Source organism: Salvelinus sp. IW2-2015, linkage group LG36 (assembly GCF_002910315.2).
Source record: "Salvelinus sp. IW2-2015 linkage group LG36, ASM291031v2, whole genome shotgun sequence".
In the NCBI taxonomy this organism is placed as follows: domain Eukaryota; kingdom Metazoa; phylum Chordata; class Actinopteri; order Salmoniformes; family Salmonidae; genus Salvelinus; species Salvelinus sp. IW2-2015.
Window position 1 is genome coordinate 2,097,425 of NC_036875.1, and position 26,499 is coordinate 2,123,923.

The following is a 26,499-nucleotide window of genomic DNA, read 5'->3' on the forward strand; positions in this document are numbered from 1 at the left end:
GTTGTTGTGCCCTCTTCGCGACTTTCTTGGTGTGTTTAGACCATGATAGTTYGTTGGTGATGTGGACACCAAGGAACTTGAAACTCTCGACCCACTCGATGTGACTGGGGGCGTGTTCAGCCCTCCTTTTCCTGTAGTCCACGATCATCTCCTTTGTCTTGCTCACGTTGAAGGAGAGGTTTTTGTCCTGGCACCACACCGCCAGGTCTCTGACCACCTCCCTATAGGCTGTGTCATCGATGTCGGTGATCAGGCCTACCACTGCTGTGTCGTCAGCAAACTTGATGGTGTTGGAGTCGTGCTTGGCCACGCAGTCGTGGGTGAACAGGGAGTACAGGAGGGGACTAAGCACGCACCCCTGAGGGGCCCCTGTTTTGAGGATCAGCGTGGCAGATGTGTTGTTGCCTACCCTTACCACCTGGGGGCGGCCCGTCAGGAAGCCCAGGATCCAGTTGCGGAGGGAGGTGTTTAGTCCCAGGGTCCTTAGCTTAGTGATGMGCTTTGAGGGCACTATGTTGTTGAACGCTGAGCTGTATTCAATGAACAGCATTCTCACACAGCTGTTCCTTTTGTCCATGTGGGAAAGGGCAGTGTAGAGTGTGAGGTGAGATTGCGTAACTGTCCAAATAAATGAAGGTTCTAGTGGCTCTTTTATGATATGGGGTGCATTTTCCTGGCATGGTTTACAGTTGAAGTTGGAAGTTTACATACACCTTAGCCAAATATATTTAAACTCAGTTTTTCACAATTCCTGACATTTAACCTTGTAAATATTCCCTGTCTTAGGTCAGTTAGGATCACCACTTTATTTTAAGAATGTGAAATGTCAGAATAATAGTAGAGATAATGATTTATTTAAGCTTTTATTTCTTTCATCACATTCCCAGTGTGTCAGAAGTTTACATACACTCAATTAGTAWTTTGTAGCATTGCCTTTAAATTGTTTAACTTGGGTCAAACGTTTTGGGTAGCCTTCCACAAGCTYCCCACAATAAGTTAGTATAAGTTTGTTAACAAGAAATTTGTGGAGTGGTTGAAAAAACATTTTTAATGACTTCAACCTAAGTGTATSTAAACTTCTGACTTCAACTGTAGGTCCACTCAACCCCTTAGATGGCAAGATAAACGSCAACAAATTCACAGCCATTCTGAGTGATCACCTTCAATCTATGGTGAATAATTTCTATGCTGATCGGTGTGGTTTCTTCCAGGATGACAATGCCCCCATCCACAGGGCACGAGTGGTCACTGAATGGTTTAATGAGCATGAAAATGATGTATGCCGTCTCAGTCACCAGATCTCAACACAATTGAACACTTATGGGTGATTCTGGAGCAGAGCATGAGACAGTGTTTTCTACCACCATCAACAAAACACCAAATGTGTATTTTCTCGTGGAAGATTAGTGTTGCAACCCTCCAATAGAGTTCCAGACACTTGTAGAATCTATGCCAAGGTGCAATAAAGCTGTTCTGGCGGCTCGTGGTGGCCCAATGCCCTAATAAGACAATTAATGTTGGTGTTTCCTTTATTTTGGCAGTTACCTGTATGTTTGTGTTGCTGTTTCCTGTAGTTGTTTTTATACAGCTACAATTTGAATAGGTTTTAACTGTCTGTCTGTCTATGTCCTGAATGTGGTCCTCCCTATAGGTGAAGAAACTGAAGGCCCAAGTAGAGCAGAAGAAACAGAGGAACGAGATTGAGGAGGACTCCAGCCCAGAGGGCGAGGTTCTGGAGAACGGCACAGACCCACACATACAAGACCTGCAGAGTAAGATTCACAGACACTGTAACGTGTTATGACTGAAATTAATAACTCAAGACAAAAATGTATGTTAGTCCTAACTGTTATTTTAATAGGATTCATATTCAGTATCTACCTCATTGGCACATCAGACCTTGTTTTCTTTTTTCCCACATTTGCAGGAGATGCCAGCAGGCAACTTAGTGACCTAAAGTTCAAACTTGTCAAATCGGAGCAGGAAGTGACAGCTTTGGAACAGAATGTAAGTGTACTGTCATTAACCTGGTTGATTGGAAAGAGATAATTATCACAGATCCAAGTACTGCTCATTTTACTCGTTATAGGCTGAGATTCTCATGTACTCTATCCAATCACCAATCTGCAGGTTACTAGGCTAGAGGGTCAGGTGACCCGCTACAAGGGTGCGTCGGAGAACGCAGAGAAAGTGGAGGATGAGTTGAAGTCTGAGAAACGCAAGCTGCAGAGAGAAGTATGGCCACCAGCTGTCAGTTATGTGGCTTAAATCAAGCTCCTATGCAGAGACCAGATGTCAGGGGTCTGCAATGTTCAGAACATTGCTTCTGAAATGGATAGAATTACATGGTCATGTGGAATAGAAGGGACTAGTTTCTCCCTCCTTTACCCGAAGTGTGCACTAATGGACTTCCCTGCATGGATTTAAAAGGATTGGACTAATCCCTTCAAATCTTAGGGGGAGTGAACAAGTGCACACTTGGGTTATAATGTACACAATTTGTGTTTTTGATTCATTGTTGATTTTGAATGAGTCTCTGAATAAAATCTAATGATTTTTTTTTTCTATTCCTGGATGGCAGTTGCGGTCAGCGCTGGACAAGGTAGACGAACTTGAGTCGAACAACAGCCACCTCTCTAAACGGTTGGACAAGATGAAGGCCAACCGCTCCACGGCAACGACTCCCTAATGATGACCTGGCAGCATAACTCCGTCCCGATCCTGTCCGTCCACCAATGGCTGCCCACGTTGGAGGGAGTGTCCCGCCTTGCATTGGGCTTGCCTCTCCATCTGCTTCGCAACCTTATGAAAAAAAAATTACTTTAATTAACTTGAGTTATCCTAATCGCTAGCACACAGAACACAAACACGCGCAATGTGCCATTTTCTTAATGTCTTTGTTTTTGTTTGTTTTTCCAATGATGAGAATTCTTCATAGGTGTATATATGACACAGTAAATGACACACAGAAAGCCCTTACCAAGCACTAATTGGCGGGGAAGAGTAAGTCTGTATGTCTTATTTTCTGGGGGAAGGCGCTGCTCTGCACCAGAGAATTGTGGGAAATACGGTGCGACTAGGGGCGACTTGGGACTGGATTGGGTTCTTTGGACCGCGACTGGCTACTTGGGCTACATAACTTTGCTATCCCATCTACAGTGTACAGACTAACACTGAATGTCCCTCTGTCCGGGAACTATCCGCCGCCTCACTCAACCCCCTATGTTCACCTTTACTAAACAGAGACGACATGGCCCCAAGTCTCAGTGGACTGAACTGAACTGGGTTAACATGGTGTGCCGTGGATGTGAAAGCATTTTTTTGTGTGTATTTACATTTTTTTCCCTCTTATGCCCTGCATTTCTCTTATCTGTGTCCTAAAAGCCAAATTATGAGCACGTTTTCCCATGGTTGGGTGTATATGTTTGTCTCTTTTTGTGTTTACCTTTTGTCTCTTAAAGTGCAACTCCACCACTTTTCAACCTTGTTTTCATCATCTCATCACATTACCAGTGTCAACGGCGCATTTGTACATTTTGAAGAAAAAACATATACAGTTGAAGTCGGAAGTTTACATACACCTTACATTTACATTTAAGTCATTTAGCAGACGCTCTTATCCAGAGCGACTTACAAATTGGTGCATTCACCTTATGATATCCAGTGGAACAACCACTTTACAATAGTGCATCTAACTCTTTTAAGGGGGGGGGGGGTTAGAAGGATTACTTTATCCTATCCTAGGTATTCCTTAAAGAGGTGGGGTTTCAGGTGTCTCCGGAAGGTGGTGATTGACTCCGCTGACCTGGCGTCGTGAGGGAGTTTGTTCCACCATTGGGGTGCCAGAGCAGCGAAATAGCTAAATACATTTAAACTCAGTTTTTCACAATTCCTGTCTTAGGTCTGTAGGATCACCATTTTATTTTAAGAATGTGAAAAGTCAGAATAATAGTAGAGAATCAATTCTTTATTTCAGCTTTTATTTCTTTCATCACATTCCCAGTTGGTCAGAAGTTTACATACACTCAATTAGTATTTGGTAGCATTGCCTTTAAATTGTTTAACTTGGGTCAAACATTTTGGGTAGCCTTCCACAAGCTTCCCACAATAAGTTAGGTGAATTTTGGGCCATTCCTCCTGACAGAGCTGGTGTAACTGAGTCAGGTTYRTAGGCCTCCTTGCTCGCACATGCTTTTTCAGTTCTGCCCACAAATTTTCAATAGGATTGAGGTCAGGGCTTTGTGATGGCCACTCCAATACCTTGACTTTGTTGTCCTTACGCCATTTTGCTACAACTTTGGAAGTATGCTTGGGGTCATTGTCCATTTGGCAGATGTATTTGCAACCAAGCTTTAACTTCCTGACTGATGTCTTGAGATGTTGCTTCAATATATCCACATAATTTTCCTGTCTCATGATGCCATCTATTTTGTGAAGTGCACCAGGCCCTCCTGCAGCAAAGCACCCCCACAACATAATGCTGCCACCCCTGTGCTTCACAGTAGGTCCTTCGGCATGCAAGGCTCCCCCTTTTTCCTCATAACATAATGGTCATTATGGCCAAACAGTTATATTTTTGTTTCATCAGACCAGAGGAAATTTCTCCAAAAAGTACGATCTTTGTCCCCATGTGCAGTTGCAAACCGTAGTTTGGCTTTTTTATGGCAGTTTTGGAGCAGTGGCTTCTTCCTTGCTGAGCGGCCTTTCAGGTTATGTCGATATAGGACTCGTTTCACTGTGAAGATAGATACTTTTGTACCCGTTTCCTCCAGCATCTTCACAAGGTTCTTTGCTGTTGTTCTGGGATTGATTTGCACTTTTCGCACCAAAGTATGTTCATCTCTCGGAGACAGAACGCGTCTCCTTCCTGAGCGGTATGACGGCTGCGTGGTCCCATGGTGTTTATACTTGCGTACTATTGTTTGTACAGATGAACGTCGTACCTTCAGGCGTTTGGAAATTGCTCCCAAGGATGAACCAGACTTGTGGAGGTCTACAATTCATTTTTCTGAGGTCTTGGCTGATTTCTTTGGAATTTCCCATGATGTCAAGCAAAGAGGCACTGAGTTTGAAGGTAGGCCTTGAAATACATCCACAGGTACTCCAATTGACGTAAATTAGCCTATCAGAAGCTTATAAAACCATGACATCCTTTTCTGGAATTTTCCAAGCTGTTTAAAGGCACAGTCTACTTAGTGTATGTAAACTTCTGACCCACTGGAATTGAAATACAGTGAAATAAGCTGTCTGTAAACAATTGTTGGAAAAATTACTTGTCATGCACAAAGTAGATGTCCTAACCAACTTGCCAAAACTATAGTTTGTTAACAAGAAATTTGTGGAGTGGTTGAAAAATGATTTTTAATGACTCCAACCTAAGTGTATGTAACTTCTGACTTCAACTGTATATAGAGTTAAAATTTCTACCCGATGACAAGTTATTACATTTTAAAAACAGTGATTTTCAAACAGAGTCGTGGGGAGCAAGAAAACACCCTACCTTCGGTTAGAAACTCGTTGGAGGTTTTGAAAATCAATGTTTTTTTACTTTTAATACTACCCTGTAATATCACATGGAAACATTATTTTAGGACCACAGGTCATAGAAAAGTGCTGTTTTCCCATATGGAGATAATGAGGTTGAAAAGTGGTAGAGTTGCCCTTTTAAGTCCAAGGGCTTGTGTAGTCGATAGGACACAGGAGGTTGTGTATGCATCCCACCTTCCCAAGCTACACCTTCTCTCTTACCACAATTGCTATAATCATTGTCTCACAAACAGAATGTACARTATTTAACTTCACCTATGATTTCACCCGCTTTCTACTTCAGATGTATTCATTTTTCAATTCGTTTTTGGGGGGGGGGGGACAAAATAATAGAGTTGAAAGACTGATTTGTCTTTTGAATGTACCCAGATCATGTTTATTAGGCGCCAAATGGAATAAATGGCTCAAACAAGGAGGGACTACCTAGAAATGTCCAATAAGTTACGCTTATTATAGTTCTGTTGCCATTGGTTTGAAATGTTTTGCTACAGTGTGCAGGTGCCCTAATGAACACGACCCACGCGTTAGGTCCCAAACAGCCTGCCCAAATGAATGAACCAATCTACTACAGCCACAGCTATGAGTGAGCCTCGAAGCAGCCAATGACATGAAGACTCAGAGCAGCCTGCGTTACCCCCCCCCCCCCAAATCAGGTAGAGCCTCACTGACGTTTGTCTCAAGCAATAATGTAAAAAGGCCACCTCACATAATCTTGCTTGTTGAGACATGCTGATGATGATGGTGATGAAGAAGACGACACAAATAAGGGGGAATGTTGATAGGATGAGCCTAAAACACACACTCTGGGGAGATGCTGCTTCACTGTTTACAAAGCTTTAAAATGTTTATGAAGACCTTAAGGAATTGTAATCGCTGTGCAATAAAATGTCCAACCATGCTGTACCGGCAGTTGAGTGTTTAAATCAAATCATTGCAGGAAATTAGCTGTAAAACTGCAACATTTTCTCTACACCCTTGTTCTTGCCATAGGGGTCCTTCTTGTTGCAACCTTCTGCAGGCAGGTGGCACCAGAAGATGTTGACACCCATGCGAAACTAACGCCATGGTGTTAGGAAACCACAGGTCTAAGGGAGAAACGGGGGCAATATTGAACTGATGTAACTCATGTACAGTAACTGCACACTTCTGTTTACAGTGTAAATTCTGGTAATTACAGTAAATGCCATACTATTTAGTATTGGGGACAAATTGAATTCAATTTGTTTGACTTGTGTGTAATCAGAATTAAGGGCTCTATTCAATCCGCATAGCAGAAGTTCAGCTTTAGAGTGATTGCAATTTAAAGCAATGTTCCCGCTTTAGTGTAGACCGCATTCACGGTAAACACTGCATGTCAGCTCAATCAGAAATGACCTTTACATTTCTAGTACAGAGTCTAACTCATCAGCTTTACAGATTTGAATAGAGCCCTTCATTTCATCACCCAGTCTGCCCATACCAGCGATGGAGGGGGAAAAAAGTCTCTAGGTTCTAGTACACTAGTACCACCAAGCCTTCACAAACTCTGGGAACCACCCCAGGTCTGAACAGTCTGGCCAGACCCTCAGATTTGTCACCTGACACTAAGTTAGATGTGAAAGTCAATAGACAGGTATGTACATGTAGAGAATTTGCTTTCGTTACTGTGGAAGTATTATACCATTTTCCTGACACAAGGAGATACAATCTCCCTCCAGGGGTCTCACCCGTCAGGTAGAGGTGCAATGTATCCTGGGGGCTGTAGAGCACCACACGCTTCCTCCCCGTCACCTGGGCCAGCAGGTTGTCCATCCCCTGACCACGGGGATAGACAGGAGGACACCACAGACTAGAGAGATTGAGTAACTTTGAAGTATCCTACAAGGGATCATCCTATAAAAGTGGAACTGACAGCGTTTTAACTACTTTGCATATATGAAACAAACAGACGATCATAATATCAGTCAAAAATATTGAATTCCCAGTTTATGCTTCAAAACTAACTATTTGACTCAAAATTCCATGACGTAGAGTTAGGCATTGTTGGCAGAATAGATAGATGCAGTTCATATAATTCACCAATACATTTCTTGGTAGTCAAAATATATTGCTATCAGATTGTAAATCACAGCTGGCCTGGTACATTGTTTGCTGCCACAACCATTCGGGATGCACTTTCAGTTTCAATGACTCAATATTTTGAACAAAAATGGACGACTAACTAAGGCTGGGAATGTCAATACAATCAAACTAGCAAGGGAAAATGCTATATACAGCATCCTATGTACAGAAGTGGACATTAAAGGGACATTTTTTCAAATAAAACAATTGCCAGTTTGGGTCGCAGTTACATGTTTATTTTTTTTGTATATATATAAATAGGCTATGTCTGGCCTGCGAATTCACTGTGTTTTTTCAATATGGTCCGTAAGGCTGATTTGAGTTTGACACCCCTGGTCTTGCGTATTTATGTAGCTAGCTATTTATTTAGCAAGCTAAAAACATGGAGCCTAACATTAGCTAGCTAGCTGCTGGGAGGATGTCATGTCATTGGAGGAGTGTGTGAATGAACAGCTTTTCCCTATCTTTTTTAATTTCATTTGGTTAGCTAGCAAGAAATGGGGATCGCTTGCTAGCTGGCTAGCTATGCTGAACTTGAATGACTGTTAAGTAAGCATATCTCTTATCTTGACAAAGGATAAAATGCTCACTAACAGGGATCTAAGCAAATTTCTGCACAAAATTTAAGAGAAATAAGCTTTTGTGCGTATGGAACATTTCTAGGATATTTTATTTCAGCTCATGATACATGCGAACAACACTTTACATGTTGCGTTTATATTTTTGTTCAGTATAGGTTGTCCAATCGTCAATACAGCTGCTATCAAAGCGGCAATAGTTTCAATATCCCGAAATGTTTATTCAGGTAAAGGTTTTCACAATCACTTTCATGCAAAGTCATTCTGTGCTTTTTCACTTGACACGCGCATCCCTCTCCCTAGAATAGACAGTGCATTCGGACGTTGCATGCATCGGGTGCACATCGGTAAGATGCAGGTTCAATCTTGTCGCCAATTTGTCGTGTTTGTACCCTTTATAAACACATCTACATGAAACAAATAAGACTCTGAGTAGTTTTTTTATGTGGCCGTGTAATCCTTGCTTCAATGACACACACAATAGATAAATAATTCTTAAAATCACTCCTCTGTAGCTATGGCTACTACGGCAAACTATGGAAAACCATGCTTGATCAGCTGAGCAAATTTGCTCCAGCCAGCAGTCTAGCACAAGCTTGTTTGAATGGCCATATGGTAGCTAGTTTGCCAGCTTGTTGATGAAGGTGTACGGCACCAGACTGTTCCCAGAAATCTAAATGTATCGGAGTCTGTGCCTCGCTACTTTGTAACATTTGGCCAATGCAATAATGTCGAAGATGGCAGTCATCTGTGCTGTAGAACTCAGCACACTAATCAAGGCAGAACAGATAATGAAAACGAATTTGTTTATTAGCTAGAACTTCACTACTTGTTGAAAACGGCCAGCTTCAGTCAGCTGATTCTAGCCATCCCTTCTGGCTAGTTCTAGTCAGGCAGCTTAGTCTCCCATTCAGAGGACCATCACTTTTGTTAGTGTCTTATTGGTCAAGGTCATGGCAAAAACGTATCACCACATCTCCTTCAGCTTTTCAAATCAAATGTTATTTGTCACATACACATGGTTAGCAGATGTTAATGCGAGTCTAGTGAAATGCTTGTGCTTCTAGTTCCGACAGTACAATAACATCTAACAAGTAATCTAACAATTCCCCAACAACTACCTAATACACACAAATCTAAAGGGGTGAATGAGAAAATGTACATGTAAGTATATGGATGAGCGATGGCCGAGTGGCATAGGCAAGGTGCAATAGATGGTCTAAAATACAGTATATACATGTGATATGAGTAATGTAACATAAGTGAACATTATTAAAGTGGCATCATTTGGAATGGCATTGTATAAAGTGACTTGTGATCCATTTATTAAAGTGGCCAGTGATTGGGTCTCAATGTAGGCAGCAGCCTCTCTGCGATAGTGTTTGCTGTTTAGCAGTCTGATGGCCTTGAAATAGAAGCTGTTTTTCAGTCTCTCAGTCCCAGCTTTGATGTACCTGTACTGACCTCGCCTTCTGGATGGTAGCGATGTGAACAGGCAGTGGCTCGGGTGGTTGATGTCCTTGATGATCTTTTTGGCCTTCCTGTGACATCGGGTGCTGTAGGTGTCATGGAGGGCAGGTAGTTTGCCCCCGGTGATGCATTGTGCAGACCGCACCACCCTCTGGAGAGCCTTGCGGTTGAAGGCGGTGCAGTTGCTGTACCAGGCTGTGATACAGCCTGACATGATGCTCTCGATTGTGCATCTGTAAAAGTTTGGCAGAGTTTTGGGTGATAAGACAAATTTCTTCAGCCTCCTGAGGTTGAAGAGGCGCCATTGCGCCTTCTTCACCACACTGTGGGTGGCCCGTTTCAGTTTGTCTGTGTTCGCCGAGGAACTTAACTTTCCACCTTCTCCACTGCTGTACTTTCGATGTGGATAGGGGAGTGCTCCCTCTGCTGTTTCCTGAAGTCCACGATCATCTCCTTTGTTTTGATGACGTTGAGTGAGAGGTTGTTTTCCTAACACCACACTCCGAGTGCCCTCACCTCCTTCCTGTAGGCTGTCTCGTTGTTGTTGGTAATCAAGCCCACTACTGTTGTGTCGTCTGCAAACTTGATGATTGAGTTGGAGGTGTGCATGGCCACGCAGTCGTGGGTGAACAGGGAGTAAAGTAGGGGGATGAGCACACACCCTTGTGGGGCCCCAGGGTCAGCGAAGTGGAGGTGTTGTTTCCTACCTTCACCGCCTGGTCGCAGCCCGTCAGAAATTCCAGGACCCAATTGCACAGGGCGGGGTTGAGACCCAGGGCCTCCACCTTAAAGATGAGCTTGGAGGGTACTATGGTGTTGAATGCTGAGCTGCAGCCAATGAACAGCATGCTTACATAGCTATTCCTCTTGTCCAGATGGGATAGGGTAGTGTGCAGTGTGATGGTGATTGCGTTGTCTGTAGACCTATTGCGGCGGTATGCAAACTGAAGTGGGTCTAGGGTGGCCGGTAAGGTGGAGGTGATATGATCCTTGACTAGTCTCTCATAGCACTTCATGATGACAGAAGTGAGTGCTACAGGGCGGTAGTCATTTAGTTCAGTTAACTTTGCCTTCTTGGGTACAGGAAAAATGGTAGCCATCTTGAAGCATGTGGGGACAGCAGACTGGGATAGGGAATGATTGAATATGTCCTTAAACCCACCAGCCAGCTGGTCTGCGCATGCTCTGAGGATGCGGCTAGGGGTGCCGTCTGGGCCAGCAGCCTTGCGAGGGGGGCGTAGTCCTTGTTAGTGGGCCGCAACTGTGGCACTGTATTATCCTCAAAGCGGGCAAAGAAGGTGTTTAGTTTGTCTGGAAGCGTGACGTCGGTGTCCATGATGTGGCTGGTTTTCTTTTTGTAGTCCGTGATTTCCTGTAGACCCTGCCACATACATCTCGTGTCTGAGCCGTTGAATTGCGACTCCACATTGTTCTTGTTTTGGCATTTCGCTTGTTTGATTGCCTTGCGGAGGGAATAACTACACTGTTTATATTCGGTCATTATCCCAGACCTCTTTCTATGGCTAAATGTGGTGGATCGAGCTTTCAGTTTTGTGCGAATGCCACCATCCATCCACGGTTTCTGGTTTGGGTAAGTTTCAATAGTCACAGTGGGTACAAGATCTCCAATGCACTTCTTTATAAATGCACTCACTGTGTTAGCGTATAGGTCGATGTTGTTCTCTGAGGCTGACCGGAACATATTACAGTCCGCGTGATCAAAACAATCTTGAAGCGTGGCTTCCGATTGGTCAGACCAGCATTGAATGGTTCTCATCACTGGTACATCCTGTTTGAGTTTCTGTCTATAAGACGATAGGAGCAAGATGGAGTCGTGGTCAGATTTGCTGAAGGGAGGTCGAGGGAGGGCTTTGTATGCATCGCGGAAGTTAGAGTAGCAGTGGTCGAGGGTATTGCCCATGCACGTAGTGCAATCAATATGCTGGTAGAATTTAGGTAGCCTTGTCCTCAAATTTGCTTTGTTAAAATCCCCAGTTTGCATATAGTCCAGTGAAGTTCCTTGACGGCCGTCTTGGTGTCTGCTTGAGGGGGAATGTACACAGCTGTGACTATAACTGACGAGAATTCTCTTGGTAGGTAAAATGGCCGGCATTTGATTGCAAGGAATTCTAGATCGGGTGAGCAGAAGGACTTGAGTTCCCGTATGTTGTTATGATTACACCATGAGTCGTTAATCATGAAGCATTCACCCCCCCGCCCTGAGTGAGAGAAAGTTATGTGAGTTAAGAGTTTACTAGATGAATGAAAAGTGACGATCCATTCAGACCAGACTTACTGATTGAACTTTCGTAACTACGTTCCTGTGGGCGAAAAACAGCTTGTTGATGAGAGGTCGAAGGAGAAGGGCAAGAATCATGCAAGCTAACAGGCGTTAGTGGCCAGCCTGTTAGCTTAGCTGATTCTTTGTGGGTGAAAACAGCTCGTTGATGAGAGGTCGAAGGAGAAGGGCAAGAATCGTGCAAGCTAACAGGCGGGCCACAAACAGGCAAATAACAGCACAGTACAACAGTGGTGTGAAGAACGGCATCTTGGAACGCACAACTCGTCAGTTCTTGTCACGGATGAACTATTGCAGCAGACGACCACACCGGCTTCCACTCCCATTAGCTAAAAATAAGAAGCGGCTCCAGCGGGCACGCTGTCACCAGCACTGGACAATTGAGGAGTGGAAAAACATTGCCTGGTCAGACACATCCCGGTACCTGTTGCGTCATGCTGATGGCAGAATCAGGATTTGGAGTAAGCAGCACGAGTCCATGGCCCCATCCTGCCTGGAGTCAACGGTACAGGCTGGTGGCGATGGTGTAACGGTGTGGGGAATGTTTAGGTCCCTTGATACAACGTGTGCAAAGCTGTCATCAAGGCAAAGGGTGGCTATTTGAAGAATCTCAAATCTAAAATATATTTTGATTTGTTTAACACTTTTTTTGGTTACTACATGATTCCATATGTGTTATTTAATAGTTTTGATGTCTTCACTATTATGCTACAATGTAGAAAATAGTAAAAATAAAGAAAAAATCCTGGAATGAATAGGTGTGTCCAAACTTTTGACTAGTACTATATGCAGTATATATACCCCCTTTTTCTCCCCAATTTCGATCTTGTCTCATCGCTGCAACTCCACCACCGTGCTCGGGAGGCGAAGGTTGCGTCATGCGTCCTCCGAAACACGACCCGCCAAACCACGCTTCTTAACACCCGCCTGCTTAACCCGGAAGCCACACCAATGTGTTGGAGTAAACACCGTTCACCTGACAACCGAGGTCCCGCCACAAGGAGTCGCTAGAGCGCAATGAGACAAATAAAGCCTCCCTGCCAAACCCTCCTCTAACCCGGACACGCTGGGCTAATTGTGCGCCGCCCTATGGGCGGTTGTGATCGAACCGGGGGCTGTAATGACGCCTCTAGCACTGCGATGCAGTGCCTTAGACCGCTGTGTCACTCAAGAGGATCCGTATGTTCCCTCTTATGAAATTATATTTGACAGTTTGTCATGAGTTTATTCAGGAACAAGAATGGTTTCCATGAATGTTTATCGATATCCTTTAATGTAAAAAGGGGATATGTATACTGAACAAAAATATAGAAGCAACATGAAACAATTATGACGATTTTACTGAGTTCATATAAGGAAATCAGTACATTTTAAATAAATAAATTAGGCCCTAATCTATGGATTTCACATGACCGGGCAGGGGCGCAACCATGGGTCGGCCTGGGAGGGCATAGGCCCACCCACTTGGGAGCCTGGCCCATCCATTGAGGAGCCAGGCCCAGCCAATCAGAATGAGGTTTTACCCACAAAATAGTTTTATTACAGACAGAAATACTCAGTTTTATCAGCTGTCCAGGTGGCTGGTCTCAGATGATCCCGCAGGTAAAGATGTCAGATGTGGAGGTCTCGGGCTGGCATGGTTACACGTGGTCTGCGGTTGTGAGGACGGTTGGACATACTGCCAAATTCACATTAAAATTAACATTCAATTCCCTGGCAACAGCTCTGGTGGACATTCCTGAAGTCAGCATTCCAATTGCACGCTCCCTCAAAACTTGAGACATCTGTGGCATTGTGTTGTGTGACAAAACTGCACACTTTAGAGTGGCCTTTTATTGTCCCCAGCACAAGTTGCAGCTGTGTAGTGATAGTGCTGTTTAATCACGTTCTTGATATGCCACACCTGTCAGGTGGATGGATTATCTTGGCAAAGGAGAAATGTTCACTAACAGCAATGTAAACAAATTTGTGCACAACAATTTTGAGAAATAAGCTTTTCTGTACGGATGGAACATTTCTGGTATCTTTTATTTCAGCTCATGAAACATGGAACCAACAGTTTACATGTTGGGTTTATATTTTTGTTCAGTATAGTATATAGTATTGTGCACGTATACTACCAGTGACAAGCACATAGTAATACAGGGTTGTCATGCAGTCTGAAAGTAGTTCCGGTCTTGAAGCTACTGATGAGTTCAACCAGAGATATAATGACAAGATGGCCTTGTCTCCCATCCTAACAATGGGAGTCGTTGTCCCAAAGGCAGGAAGGCAGGTGGTATGGTTATCGGTCTATCGCAGGGGTCTTCAACCTTTTCTTGCCCAGGGACCCCCGCCCATCAAACCGGTGATCCAGGGACCCCAATCATATGTTAGCAAAAAAAAAATGTGCATGTCTTATCATCAGGTGAATGATAATGGCAAGGAGAAGTAATCAACATTTTCTAATGAATAGTTTTTCATTATTTTGACCTCTGGACATTATAATTGATAGAGGGAGTGTAAACTATAACGTAGCCAATTACCTAGAAAGGTAATCCCAAACACATTTTTGCTAATTGTGGCTGTTTAGCTCATTAAAGAAAGGTTAGCCATGTTTTGGAAAAAAATGTATGTCCAAGTCAAGAAAGCTTATACCAGCAGCCAACGGCACTTGCCGCGCCTGGAAATCGTTCGGTGCTTTTTCAAAGCTTATGTCAAATACTGCAGTGATTGTAAATCAATCAATCAATCAATCAATCAATCAATCACATGTATTTATTTATAAAACTCATTTTTGATGTAATCAAATGTGTTTATAAAGCCCTTTTTACATCAATAGATGTCAAAGTGCTTATACAGAAACCAAGCCTAAAACCCCAGAGCAAGCAATGCAGATGTAGAAGCAAGGTGGCTATGAAAACTCCCTAGAAAGGCAGGAACATAGGAAGAAACCTAGAGAGGAACCAGGCTGAGAGGTGACCAGTCCTCTTCTGGCTGTGCCGGGTGGAGATTATAAGAGTACATGGCTAATAAGGCCAGATCGTTCTTCAAGATGTTCAAACGTTCATAGGTGACCAGCAGGGTCAAATAATAATCACAGTGGTTATTTTTTAAATATTTAACCTTTATTTAACTATGCAAATTCTTATTTACAATGACGGCCTCCCCGGCCAAACCCTAACCCGGACGACGCTGGGCCAATTGTGCGCTGCCCTATGGGACTCCCAATCACGGCCGGTGGTAGTATAGCCTGGAATCGAACCAGGGTCTGTAGTGACACCTCTAGCACTGAGATGCAGTGCCTTAGACTGCTGTGCCACTCGGTAGCACCAAGGCGGGAAGGCAAACTAGGGTTATAGAGGGTGAAAAAGTTCAGCACCTCAGGAGTAAATGTCAGTTGTCTTTTCATAGCCGAGCGTTCTGACGTCGAGACAGCAGGTGCAGGGGAGAGAGAGAGGGTCGAAACAGCAGGTCCGTGACAAGGTAGCACGACCGGTGAACTGGTCAGGGCAGAAAAATAGAAACTGGATCAGCAGCACAACCGTGTGGACTGGGGACGTGGACAGACAGGAGTCGTCAGGGCAGGTAGTCCTGAAGCATGGTCCTAGGGCTCAGGTCCTCCTGGAGGGGAGAGAGAGAGCGAGATGGGAGAATTAGAGGGAGCATACCTAAGATCACACAGGACACGAGATAAGACAGGAGAATTACACCAGCTATGACAGACTGCTCCAATGAGTCTAATTTGCTCAACAGGAGTTGAACCAGTAGGTCTGTAGTGACACCACTAGCACTGAGATGCAGTGCCTTAGACCGCTGTGCCACTCGGGAGCCCAAAGGTGGGAAGGCAGGCTAGGGTAATAGAGGGTGAAAAAGGTCGGCACCTCAGGAGTAAATGTCAGTTGTCTTTTCATAGCCGAGCGTTCTGACATCGAGACAGCCGGTGCGGGGGAGAAATGAAGTTGACATCATTAGAAAGAAGTACTGTTTTGTACTGTAGGTATGTCAAAGTTTGTTTATTCTGTTTTTGCTAGCGATATTCATAAAAACATAAATAAATAAAAACATTGTGTGGACCCCCTGCAGTACCTCTGCGGACCCCTAGAGGGTCGTGGACCCCATGGTATATCAGTCTTTTTATCATGGACAGATTTTGATGGTAGTAAACCTTCTCACTTCGCCTCTTCCTCTCTGGTTCAACATGCAATCTGAGGTCCACTAATAAACGTATTGTTTTAAATTTAAAGTCAAGCTTCACTAGTCATCTATACTTACCTTCAGTCATAAGAATCTACAAGTACATTGTTAAGTAAAGTACGAATTAAATGGCATTAGCTCATACTTATGAATGTCATGTGTCAGAGCTTTTATAAAGTAGGAACCAAATAATGCGTGAACCCATGTTCACTGTCGGATGATACAGAGTGAATAGCAGAGATTCGGGCTACGGTCCAAACACTTAAAAGACACACCCTCGTCCACTTACCCTCGCCTTATGCCCTTGGGGAATCCAAATGATTAGCCAAGCAAGGGAAGTTTGCAACCTAAGCCCCTCAGCTCTCGTTTTTAGTTGGCTTTAAGAGTGTACAATTACGTTCACTCCGGGCCTGAAACTCCCCATAAAACAACATCAATGAAGAAGTCAACATACAAGTGTAAGTAAAAACGAATGCAAATAAGTTAGACATTTTCCTACTAAATAAAAGGTATTTTTTTTGTTTTTATTTTTTGTTATATTTTGGTAATTGTAGAAACAAAACACATAAAACAATAAAACAAGTTCCAGCTAGGCAAGCTAACGTTAGCTAGCAAATTAATTAGCTAACTATCATACAGTAGGCGTATATTATAATTATATATTTCATATAGGTAGACATCCACTCATAATTGAATGTAGCGCAAGTCACCGTTGGCTGAAAACACAATCATCGCGGGATGAACGAGTGATGAATTTCCGGCCAATGGTGGTCCATTTAAAAATCATTGCTTCCTCCCTCGCCCTGCAAGTGTATACTCGTCAGACGTCATGGAACGTCATCAGAAGTGTCCACTTAATTTGAGGGCTGAGGGAATAGGGTGTGTCTTTTAAGTGTTTGGACCGTAAACGTAGAACAAAAAAAGATGGCGCTGCCCATGTTAAGAGGTTGCAATTGTAGCAGACTGCCTTCAGTACTGAGTCGTTTCTTGAAACCTGAGCACGTTGTGCTTCCCCGGGCCATCAAGACCACCCGCCTGGCTCCTACTTTGTCCTTTGGTGTTGTGTCCACCGTCCGAACTTATTGCTCTGATCGAGGTGGAGGTAAACAAAACCAGAAGGTGGTTGTGCTCGGCATCCCCAACCCTTTAATATGGTTCCGAACCCGAGTATACTACTTTTTGATTCGGGTTTATTTAGACAAGGAATTCAAGATCGAAGAATTCACAGAGGGGTCGAAACAGGTAGGTAGGTTACAATCCGTGGAATGAGTGGTCTCTAGCAAGTGGAAGCTAGCTACTTTAAGAAATAAAGTATTTCTGACATAGACACATCCAGACAAGGTGGGCGTTACTGCAATCCAAGTTTTGTGCACAGTTCAGTTCTGGTTAAATAAGTGACAGTGTCCTCGTCGTCCCCGCCATGTGTTGCAGGCATTCTCCCATGTTTCAAGACTGTTGTCAGGGAGTCAATTTGAGGCACTTGAAGGTCTGGTTGCTAAAGACGTGAGTATGATATACTCAGACATTGTTGCTAAAATAATGTCTGTGTAGCATTGATAGGATACCTGGTATTTTCAACAGCATTCTCTGCAGACATTTGGCCCTTAATCATATTTCCTCTCTCCATTTTCTCCCACACAGCTGATTGCAAAACTGGAAGAGAAATGTGCTCTGCTCCCACCAAGTCACCTGCAAGCGCTTTCTGCAGATCCGGAAGACTTGGTGTACACAACACCAGGGGATGTTGGCATTTATGATGATGATGATGGTAAGAGCCAGATGTTGTTGTTAGTGGAGTTTTTTTGTTCTTAAATGTGATTGGCCTGCTCAATTTTTTCAAAATATATTTTTCTTATGTAGAAAAAATTGGTAAAAAAAAAAAAGAAGCTTTTTTTAAATATTTAATTAAAGTAGAGACTCAGAGCTAGAACATTGTATATCATACACTACAGTTTAGGCAAAAGGGAAAGTTGATCAACTTGTAACCCCACTTTTGAGAAAATGGCTCTTGAATCGCTTTGGTACACCTACTGGAGAGCTCTTCTTTGTCTACATCCATTTAGCATCGTTCACACCCTCTTAAGCCTTAGCCCCACCCATCTATTTGATGATTCACATGTGAGGCCATGTCCTAAACTGGTGGTTCCCAAACTTTTTATTGTCCTGTACTAGAGGTTGACCGATTAATCGGCATGGCTTTTTTTGGTCCTCCAATAATCTGCATCGGCGTTGAAAAATCATAATCGGTCGACCTCTATTCCGTACCCCTTCAAACGTTCAACCTCCAGCTGCGTACCTCCTCTAGCACTAAGGTCAGCGCACTCAAATTTTGTTTTCCCATCATTGTAAGCCTGCCACACACACAATATACGATACTATTATTAAACATAAGAATGAGTGAGTTTGTCACAACCCGGCTCGTGGGTAGTGACAAAGAGGATCAGGGCACAAATAATAATAATCAATCATTTTGGTCTTTATTTAACCATCTTACATATAAAACCGTATTTGTTCATCAAAAATGGTGAATAACTCACCACAGGTTAACCTTTACAGCCCCGGCGTTCCGCTAGCGGAACTCCTCCCACATTCCACTGAAAAGGCAGAGCGTGAAATTCAAAAAATATTTTTTTGAAATATTTAACTTTCACACATTAACAAGTCCAATACAGCTAATGAAAGATACACATCTTGTGAATCCAGCCAACATGTCCGATTTTTTAAAATGTTTTACAGGGAAAACACCACGTATATTTATGTTAGCTCACCTCCAAATAGAAAAAAAGCACAGACATTTTTCACAGCACAGGTAGCATGCACAAAACCAACCAAACTAACCTAGAACCAACCAAACTAACCAAGAAACAACTTCATCAGATGACAGTCTTATAACATGTTATTCAATAAATCTATGTTTTGTTCGAAAAATTAGCATATTTGAGGTATAAATCAGTTTTACATTGCAGCTACCATCACAGCTACCGTTAAAAATAGCACTGAAGCAGCCAGAGTAATTATAGAGACCAATGTGAATTACCTAAATACTCATCATAAAACTTTTCTGAAAAATCGATGGTGTACAGCAAATTAAAGACAAACATCTTGTGAATCCAGCCAATATTTCCGATTTTTTTAAAGTGTTTTACAGCGAAAACACAATATAGCATTATATTAGCTTACTACAATAGCCTACCACACTACCGCATTCATTCATCAAGGCACGTTAGCGATAGCAATAGGCACGTTAGCGTTAGCGAATAAACCAGCAAAAGATATTAAATTTCACTAACCTTCATAAACCTTCCTCAGATGACAGTCCTATAACATCAGGKTATACATACACTTATGTTTTGTTCGAAAATGTGCATATTTAGAGCTGAAATCCGTGGTTATACAATGTGCTAACGTAGCATATWTTTCCCAGAATGTGCGGATATTTCTATTAGACTCTCACCTATTCTGACCAAATAGCTATTCATAAACATTACAAAAAAATACATGTTGTATAGGAAACGATAGATCCATTAGTTCTTAATGCAATCGCAGTGTTAGAATTCTAAAAATATCTTMATTRCGACATAAGACTTAGTTATGGTAAGGGAATAACCAAAACCTGAGCGCAAAGCTACTAGTACACAGTTCGACAGATATATGAAATAGCATCACAAAATGGTTCCTACTTTTGCAGATCTTCCATCAGAATGTTGTACAAGGGGTCCTTTGTCCAGAACCGTCTTTGTTTGGATTCAGAACGTCGTTTTTCCCTCTTGAATTAGCAAGCACACTGGCCAAGTGGTGCTAAGCTCTCCTTCGTGAACAAACGCAAACAACGCAACACGCCTAACGTCCCGAATAAATTTCAATATTCTAATAAAACTATATTGAAAAAACATACTTTACGATGATATTGTGACATGTATCAAATAAAATCAAAGCCGGAGATAGTATTCGCCCATAACGACAGCTTTCCAGTAGGCAATAACGGGTCCCTCCACGCGCCTTCCAGAAAMCCTAAAATKGGGGACACGTCATTCCAAGAGGATGCATTATATCTCAGACCAAGATAATCAACTCATTTCTCCTCTCACYTCMTCTTGACATCTAGGGGAAGGTGTATGACGTGCACGTATAGTCATACGTATCATGCCCATTTATAGGCAGRMCCTTGAACACAGCATCGATTTCAGACTTTCCACTTCCTGGTCAGAAAGTGTGCTGCCAAATGAGTTGTGTTTTACCCACAGACAAAATTCAAACAGTTTTAGAAACTAGAGTGTTTTCTATCCAATAGTAATAATAATATGCATATTGTACGAGCAAGAATTGAGTACGAGGCCGTTTAAATTGGGCACATTTTATCCAGGCTACTCAATACTGCCCCTATAGCCCAAAGAGGTTAATGAGACGGGTGTGCTTGAAAGGATGCACATAACTCTGGAATGTTGAGTTGTATTGGAGAGAGTCTGTCTTAAATCATTTTCCACACAGTCTGTGCCTGTATTTAGTTTTCATGCTAGTGAGGGCCGAGAATCCACTCTTACATAGGTACGTGGTTGCCAAGGGCATCAGTGTCTTAACAGCGCGATTTGCCAAGGCAGGATACTCGGAGTGCAGCCCAATGCAGAAATCTGTCAGTGGCTTCTGATTTAAATTAAATTTTCACAGAACTGCTTGTTGCAATTTCGATGAGGCTCTCTTGTTCAGATATCGGTAAGTGGACTGGAGGTAGGGCATGAAAGGGATAACGAATCCAGTTGTTTGTGTCATCCGTTTCGGGAAAGTACCTGCGTAAATGCACAACCAACTCACTCAGGTGCTTCGCTATATCACATTTGACATAGTCCGTAAGCTTGAGTTTATTTGCACACAAAAAAATCCTACAATGATGGAAAGACCTTTGTGTTGTCCTTGTTAATGCAGACAGAGAAGAGCTCCAACTTAATCATAGCCTCAATTTTGGCCCCCATATTGAATATAGTTGCGGAGAGTCCCTGTAATCCTAGATTCAGATCATTCGGGCAAGAAAAAACATCACCCAGATAGGCCAGTCTTGTGAGAAACCCGTCATCATGCAAGCGGTCAGACAAGTGAAAATGATGGTCAGTAAAGAGAATTTCTAGTTTGTCTCTCAATTCAAAAAAACGTTTCAAAACTTTGCCCCTTGATAACCAGCTTGATAACCACTTCTGTATGTTGTAAAAGCGTTACATGGTCACTGCCCATATCATTGCATAGTGCAGAAAATACACGACAGTTCAGGGGCCTTGGTTAACTTTGTTAAGCATTTTCACTGTAGTGTCCAAAACGTCTTTCAAGCTGTCAGGCATTCCCTTGGCAGCAAGATGGTGCAGTGTACCCAAGTGGCTTCGGGAACAACTGCTTGCACTCGCGTAACCACTCCACTGTGTCTCCCTGTCATGGCTTTTGCGCCATCAGTACAGATACCAACATGAGCAGCAGCTACGCTTGGCTACATACGGACTATTAGTGGAATTCCCGCGAGAGAGTAACGGTGAATGTGATTGGATTGTAATTATTTGACTAGGCTACCTGCATTTGACATTGTTATTATTTAGCTGAACACTAGATGGTTTAATTTTATTTTTGGCAGTGAAACGAGGATGCGAGGGGGGGGAAAACTCACCCAAATTTATAGCCCCATTGGAAAATCTAAATGGATTGTTTGAAAATGTGAAGATGAAATATTTTTTTTAAATAAATACATTTGTGTATCACATTTTTATTTGGCGTACCCCGACGGCATTGTGCGTACCCCAGTTTGGGAATACCTGCCCTAAACAAAGTACGTACGGTAGTGTACTAAACAACCCAAGATTAAGTCTAAAGGCTTGTCTAAACTACATCTATCGACATGTCTGTAGACAGTTGTCGCAGTGACATCATGAGCACAAGATTTGAGTTGAACATGCTATTGTCGTCCGACATCAAAGTTGTCATTATGAAAAAGTATAAACACCAAAATGACAAGCTGTATGACAGCAGCCTGATGGTCCAAAATAGCATAACTGATGTATTTTAACATCAATAAACCCATGTGTTTTAAAAATGAATTTAGTAAATGTCAATCTAGCAAACCAGGCAACTAAAAGCAACTTTCTAACCAATGTTTTGATTCGATTCTAGCTTGTTAGCTAGCTAGCTAGCCAGTTCAAATAATGACCTTATCATATAGCTGACATCTTAACTTTAGCTAATTTGTATTCATTATTACAGGACAATAAACAAACAGCAAGATCCTTATTTACAAGACAATGCCGAGGTAATTACAGAAAATGGCTTACAGTTGTCAGTGTGATGAAATAAAAGCAGGGCATTCTACCTGATGATTTTTTTTACTTGGACACGTCTCGTTGGCCTAACGTTATATCCTAATTTGACTTTGGTGCAGGTCATGTTGTTCTTCACATTACCGTGTCTGGTAAAGACACACCATTTTTGCAATGAAAACGACTTTGACAAAATTAGAAACGTATAATATTCGAAAATGTAGCTAGCTTGACTCTCTTACCCGTATAGATGGTTGAACGCTTCTCCATGTGTGTGAGGGATGCAATGGTTGACATTGGTTTGAAGTCTTTTTCAGTTGCAAAACAAACTCGGCTCGTAATTGAACAATTGTATTTGTATTTAAAGATGGCAAACAAGTTTGTTATTAAGGCACATGGAAGTTCCCATTTCTGCCAAAAAATGTGTTTATTTTTATTTTTTACATTTTTACTTTCAAATGCCTAACCCGTGGAGTAGTGATGCGCGATATACGACTAGTTTCCTGAAACGTGTCACATTGTGTCTTTATATCTTTTACATTTGTCTTAAATAATATCATAGTCACTACAGCATAGAGTGATACTGTTGGAATGTAACTAATAAGCTAATGAAGAGGAATTGCTCTTTCTCACACACGCACATGCGGATCAAGGTCAGATGGCGAAGACGCACACACACACACAGAAGAGACAGAAGAGCAAATTGGCTGAAATGGGCAGAAAGCAATATAAACATGACAGATGACTGTTATGCAATTTGCTAACACTGGTGGTTCTCAGAGAATGCATATCTTCATAACAGTACCAGTCAAAAGTGTGGCCACACTTACTCATTCAAGGGTTTTTCTTTATTTTTTACTATTTTCTACTTTGTAGGATAATTGTGAGGGCATCAACTAACTCACATGGAATCATGTAGTAACCAAAAAAGTGTTAAACAAATATAAATATATTTTAGATTCTTCAAAAGTAGCCACCCTTTGCCTTGATGACAGCTTTGCAAACTCTTGGCATTCTCTCAACCAGCTTCACCTGGAATGCTTTTCCAACAGTCTTGAAGGAGTTTCCATATATGCTGAGCACTTGTTGGCTTGTTGCTTTTCCTTCACTCTGTGGTCCAACTCATCCCTAACCATCTCAATTGGGTTGAGGTCAGGTGATTGTGGAGGCCAGATCATCTGATGCAGCTCTCCATCACTCTCCTTCTTAGTCAAATAGTTGTTTTGTCATTGTTCTAAAAACATTTCTCTCCTCTTTCAGGGCGGAAGTTTGTCAGTATTCTGATGAGATACTGGTATCTGACAAGTGCCCGGTTGCCTGAGGAATCATTGGAGGGAACACGTATCTTTCAGGTGGCCATAGGTGGTGAGGGTGAGCCGGAGACAAAGAAACTGCTCACAGCCAACTATGAGTGAGTTTTCTTTGTAGTTTGTTTTTGCTAAAGTACAATGACAGTTGATTTAATGGTCTACAGTTGGAGGTAGCTGTGATAAAGCATTCATACTTAATCTGACAAAGAGAGAACACAGGCTGTGTTTACACAGGCAACCCATTCTGATATTTTTGATACTAATTGGTGTTTCGACCAAACAGATCAGATCTTTTGCCAATAATTGTGCAAAAGATCAGAATTGGGGTGTCTTAGGCTGCATTTACAAAGTCTGCAAACAGTTTCTCAGGGATGAGCACACTGAGATCCTAGATCTGTTCCCAGGGAATAACTACCTGCATTAACCACCTTTGCATGACTCTCAAATGTCTCAAGTGTTTAATGTATAGACTTCCTGTTTAACAACTCTTATTTATCTGCTGTTGGCAGATTCCAAAGGGAGTTTACTAAGGGGGTGTTGCCAGACTGGACCATCACCAGGATAGAGCACTCGAAGCTGCTGGATTAAACTTGGATTGAATGGAGATTGTAGGGGAGATGGAGAGTGGTAGAGAAGCAGGAAATGGAAGACCATCCTTCCTGCTCAACCTACGAGAATATCCCCCCCACCTGCTAAAATCTTGATGCTCCTCAGGAGCAAAACGACTCTCAAAGCCAAGGCCAGGAGAGACATGGGGAATATTTGAGGCCAACTTTCTATCTGCCAGAAGTCACATACTATCCGCTGTAGAAAAAGTACAAAAGTCAAACATATCTGTTCGTAGTTTACTACTGTTCAGACATCCATGCAAGACCAGTTTTTCCCACTTGTCTCAGGCAGCACCGCAATCTGTGGTCCAAACTAGGCTTTTTTTGTCAGCTCTGCTTTTAGAGCCTGAGATTCTTCCTTCTGTTCAATGGGGAGGGTAGACAAGGGGCATACAGAAATTGTGAGGAAAAAAAGCAGTATAGGGGTCTGTATTGAGATTCTGTAGTCAGTCTTAGATGTGCTTCTGTCCAAGCTTTTGGTAGAGCGTGCACACAGACTAAAGAAAATGTCACACTTTGATACAGATATGAACAAATGTTTAAATCATTCCCTGAGCAAACTTACTCTAACCTACTTGTACTCTAACAATCAAGTTATTTAGTGGAAAAAATTACTGTGCTGTATCTGTTTCTTGAGATGTGCTTTATCTCCAGAATAGTCCATCAGCTGAAAAAGTAGTGATTGCTAATTACTGTTGGCGACAAGTATTGGTGTTCTTTCTTAGTGGGTACTCTCCAAATCAAATTTTATCCTGTGCACACATGATTAGTAGTGCTGCGATAGTGGTACAACAAACACAAATTAAAAGAAAATGGATCACTCTGCCCGTTGTGCAATTGTCTTTGGCAGCTTTCAGCAGCAGAACTCTCTGACTGTCACACGTTGTTCTCCTAAACATTTGAGTGAAGTTGAAATGTATAGATTAAATTGTGCCCCCCCCCCCCCCCCCAAAAAAGAGAAAATACAGGTTTTATATATTCCCTATCTCTCAAAAGTTTTAGATCCCACACCACAGTTCCCCAACAGCTGCCCCTCAACCATCTGAGGAAAAATAAAATGAAAACAAGAATGCAAAAAACTAAAGACATCAAGGACAATAAAAATCATAACAGCAAGGTGTGAGTGTGTGTGTGTATATGCATGTGCACAAACACCTGTGCGGCATCACTCTCAGGCAAACGGGCATTAACTGTAACAACACTGCCCCTCAGTGTCACTCTCAGTGTCATTCGTACGTACTTTTTGTTTTATTTTGACTTAATTTTTTGACTTATCTTTGACCATCATTCTATCCTCCGCCCAGCAACTCCACTCCCACTTGTCTCTAATTCCACATCCCAACCCTCAGCTTCCCTCAGCCCTTATTTGAGCTGTTCTTGCTATAATATAGATGTGGTCTTTTACCAAATTGGGCTATCTTCTGTATACCACCCCTACCTTGTCACAACACAACTGATTGGCTCAAATGCATTAAGAATTCCACAAATTAACTTTTAAGAAGTGACTACCTCAGGAAGCTGGTTGAGAGAATCTCAAGAGTGCAAACCTGTCAGCCACCCTTTGCCTTGATATTTGAAGAATCTCAAATATAAAATAGGTTTTTACTTGTTTAAAACCTTTTGGTTACTACATGATTCCATGTGTTATTTCATAGATTTGATGTCTTCACTATTATTCTACAATGTAGAAAATTACTAATAAAGAAAAACCCTTGAATGAGTTGGTTTTAAAACGTTTGACCGGTAGTATGTGTGTATGTGTGTGTATATATACACTGCTCAAAAAAATAAAGGGAACACTTAAACAACACAATGTAACTCCAAGTCAATCACACTTCTGTGAAATCAAACTGATCCACTTAGAAGCAAAACACTGATTGACAATAAATTTCACATGCTGTTGTGCAAATGGAATAGACAAAAGGTGGAAATTATAGGCAATTAGCAAGACCCCCCAATAAAGGAGTGTTCTGCAGGTGGTGACCACAGACCACTTCTCAGATCCTATGCTTCCTGGCTGATGTTTTGGTCACTTTTGAATGCTGGCGGTGCTCTCACTCTAGTGGTAGCATGAGACGGAGTCTACAACCCCAACACAGTGGCTCAGGTAGTGCAGCTCTCCAG

The 26,499-nt window shown here is 42.3% G+C and overlaps 2 protein-coding genes across 2 annotated transcripts in view; both read left to right on the forward strand.

Moving 5' to 3' along the window:
* LOC111959462 (leucine-rich repeat flightless-interacting protein 2) overlaps positions 1-6,448 on the forward strand; it is an 88,553-nt gene extending 82,105 nt beyond the window's left edge. Inside the window, exons 25-28 of the mRNA XM_023981030.2 lie at positions 1,652-1,772; positions 1,928-2,007; positions 2,131-2,235; positions 2,582-6,448. Coding sequence (XP_023836798.1) covers positions 1,652-1,772; positions 1,928-2,007; positions 2,131-2,235; positions 2,582-2,689 — 414 coding nt within the window. The 3' untranslated portion in view covers positions 2,690-6,448. The remainder of the gene's footprint in view (positions 1-1,651; positions 1,773-1,927; positions 2,008-2,130; positions 2,236-2,581) is intronic.
* Positions 6,449-16,673: 10,225 nt separating this feature from the next.
* LOC111959905 (m-AAA protease-interacting protein 1, mitochondrial) lies at positions 16,674-26,115 on the forward strand. The gene is made up of 5 exons (XM_023981748.2): positions 16,674-17,412; positions 17,602-17,673; positions 17,812-17,938; positions 23,718-23,868; positions 24,277-26,115. The coding sequence occupies exons 1-5, from the start codon at positions 17,095-17,097 to the stop codon at positions 24,353-24,355; spliced, it is 747 nt and encodes a 248-aa protein (XP_023837516.1). The 5' UTR covers positions 16,674-17,094; the 3' UTR covers positions 24,356-26,115.
* The last annotated feature ends 384 nt before the right edge of the window (positions 26,116-26,499 follow it).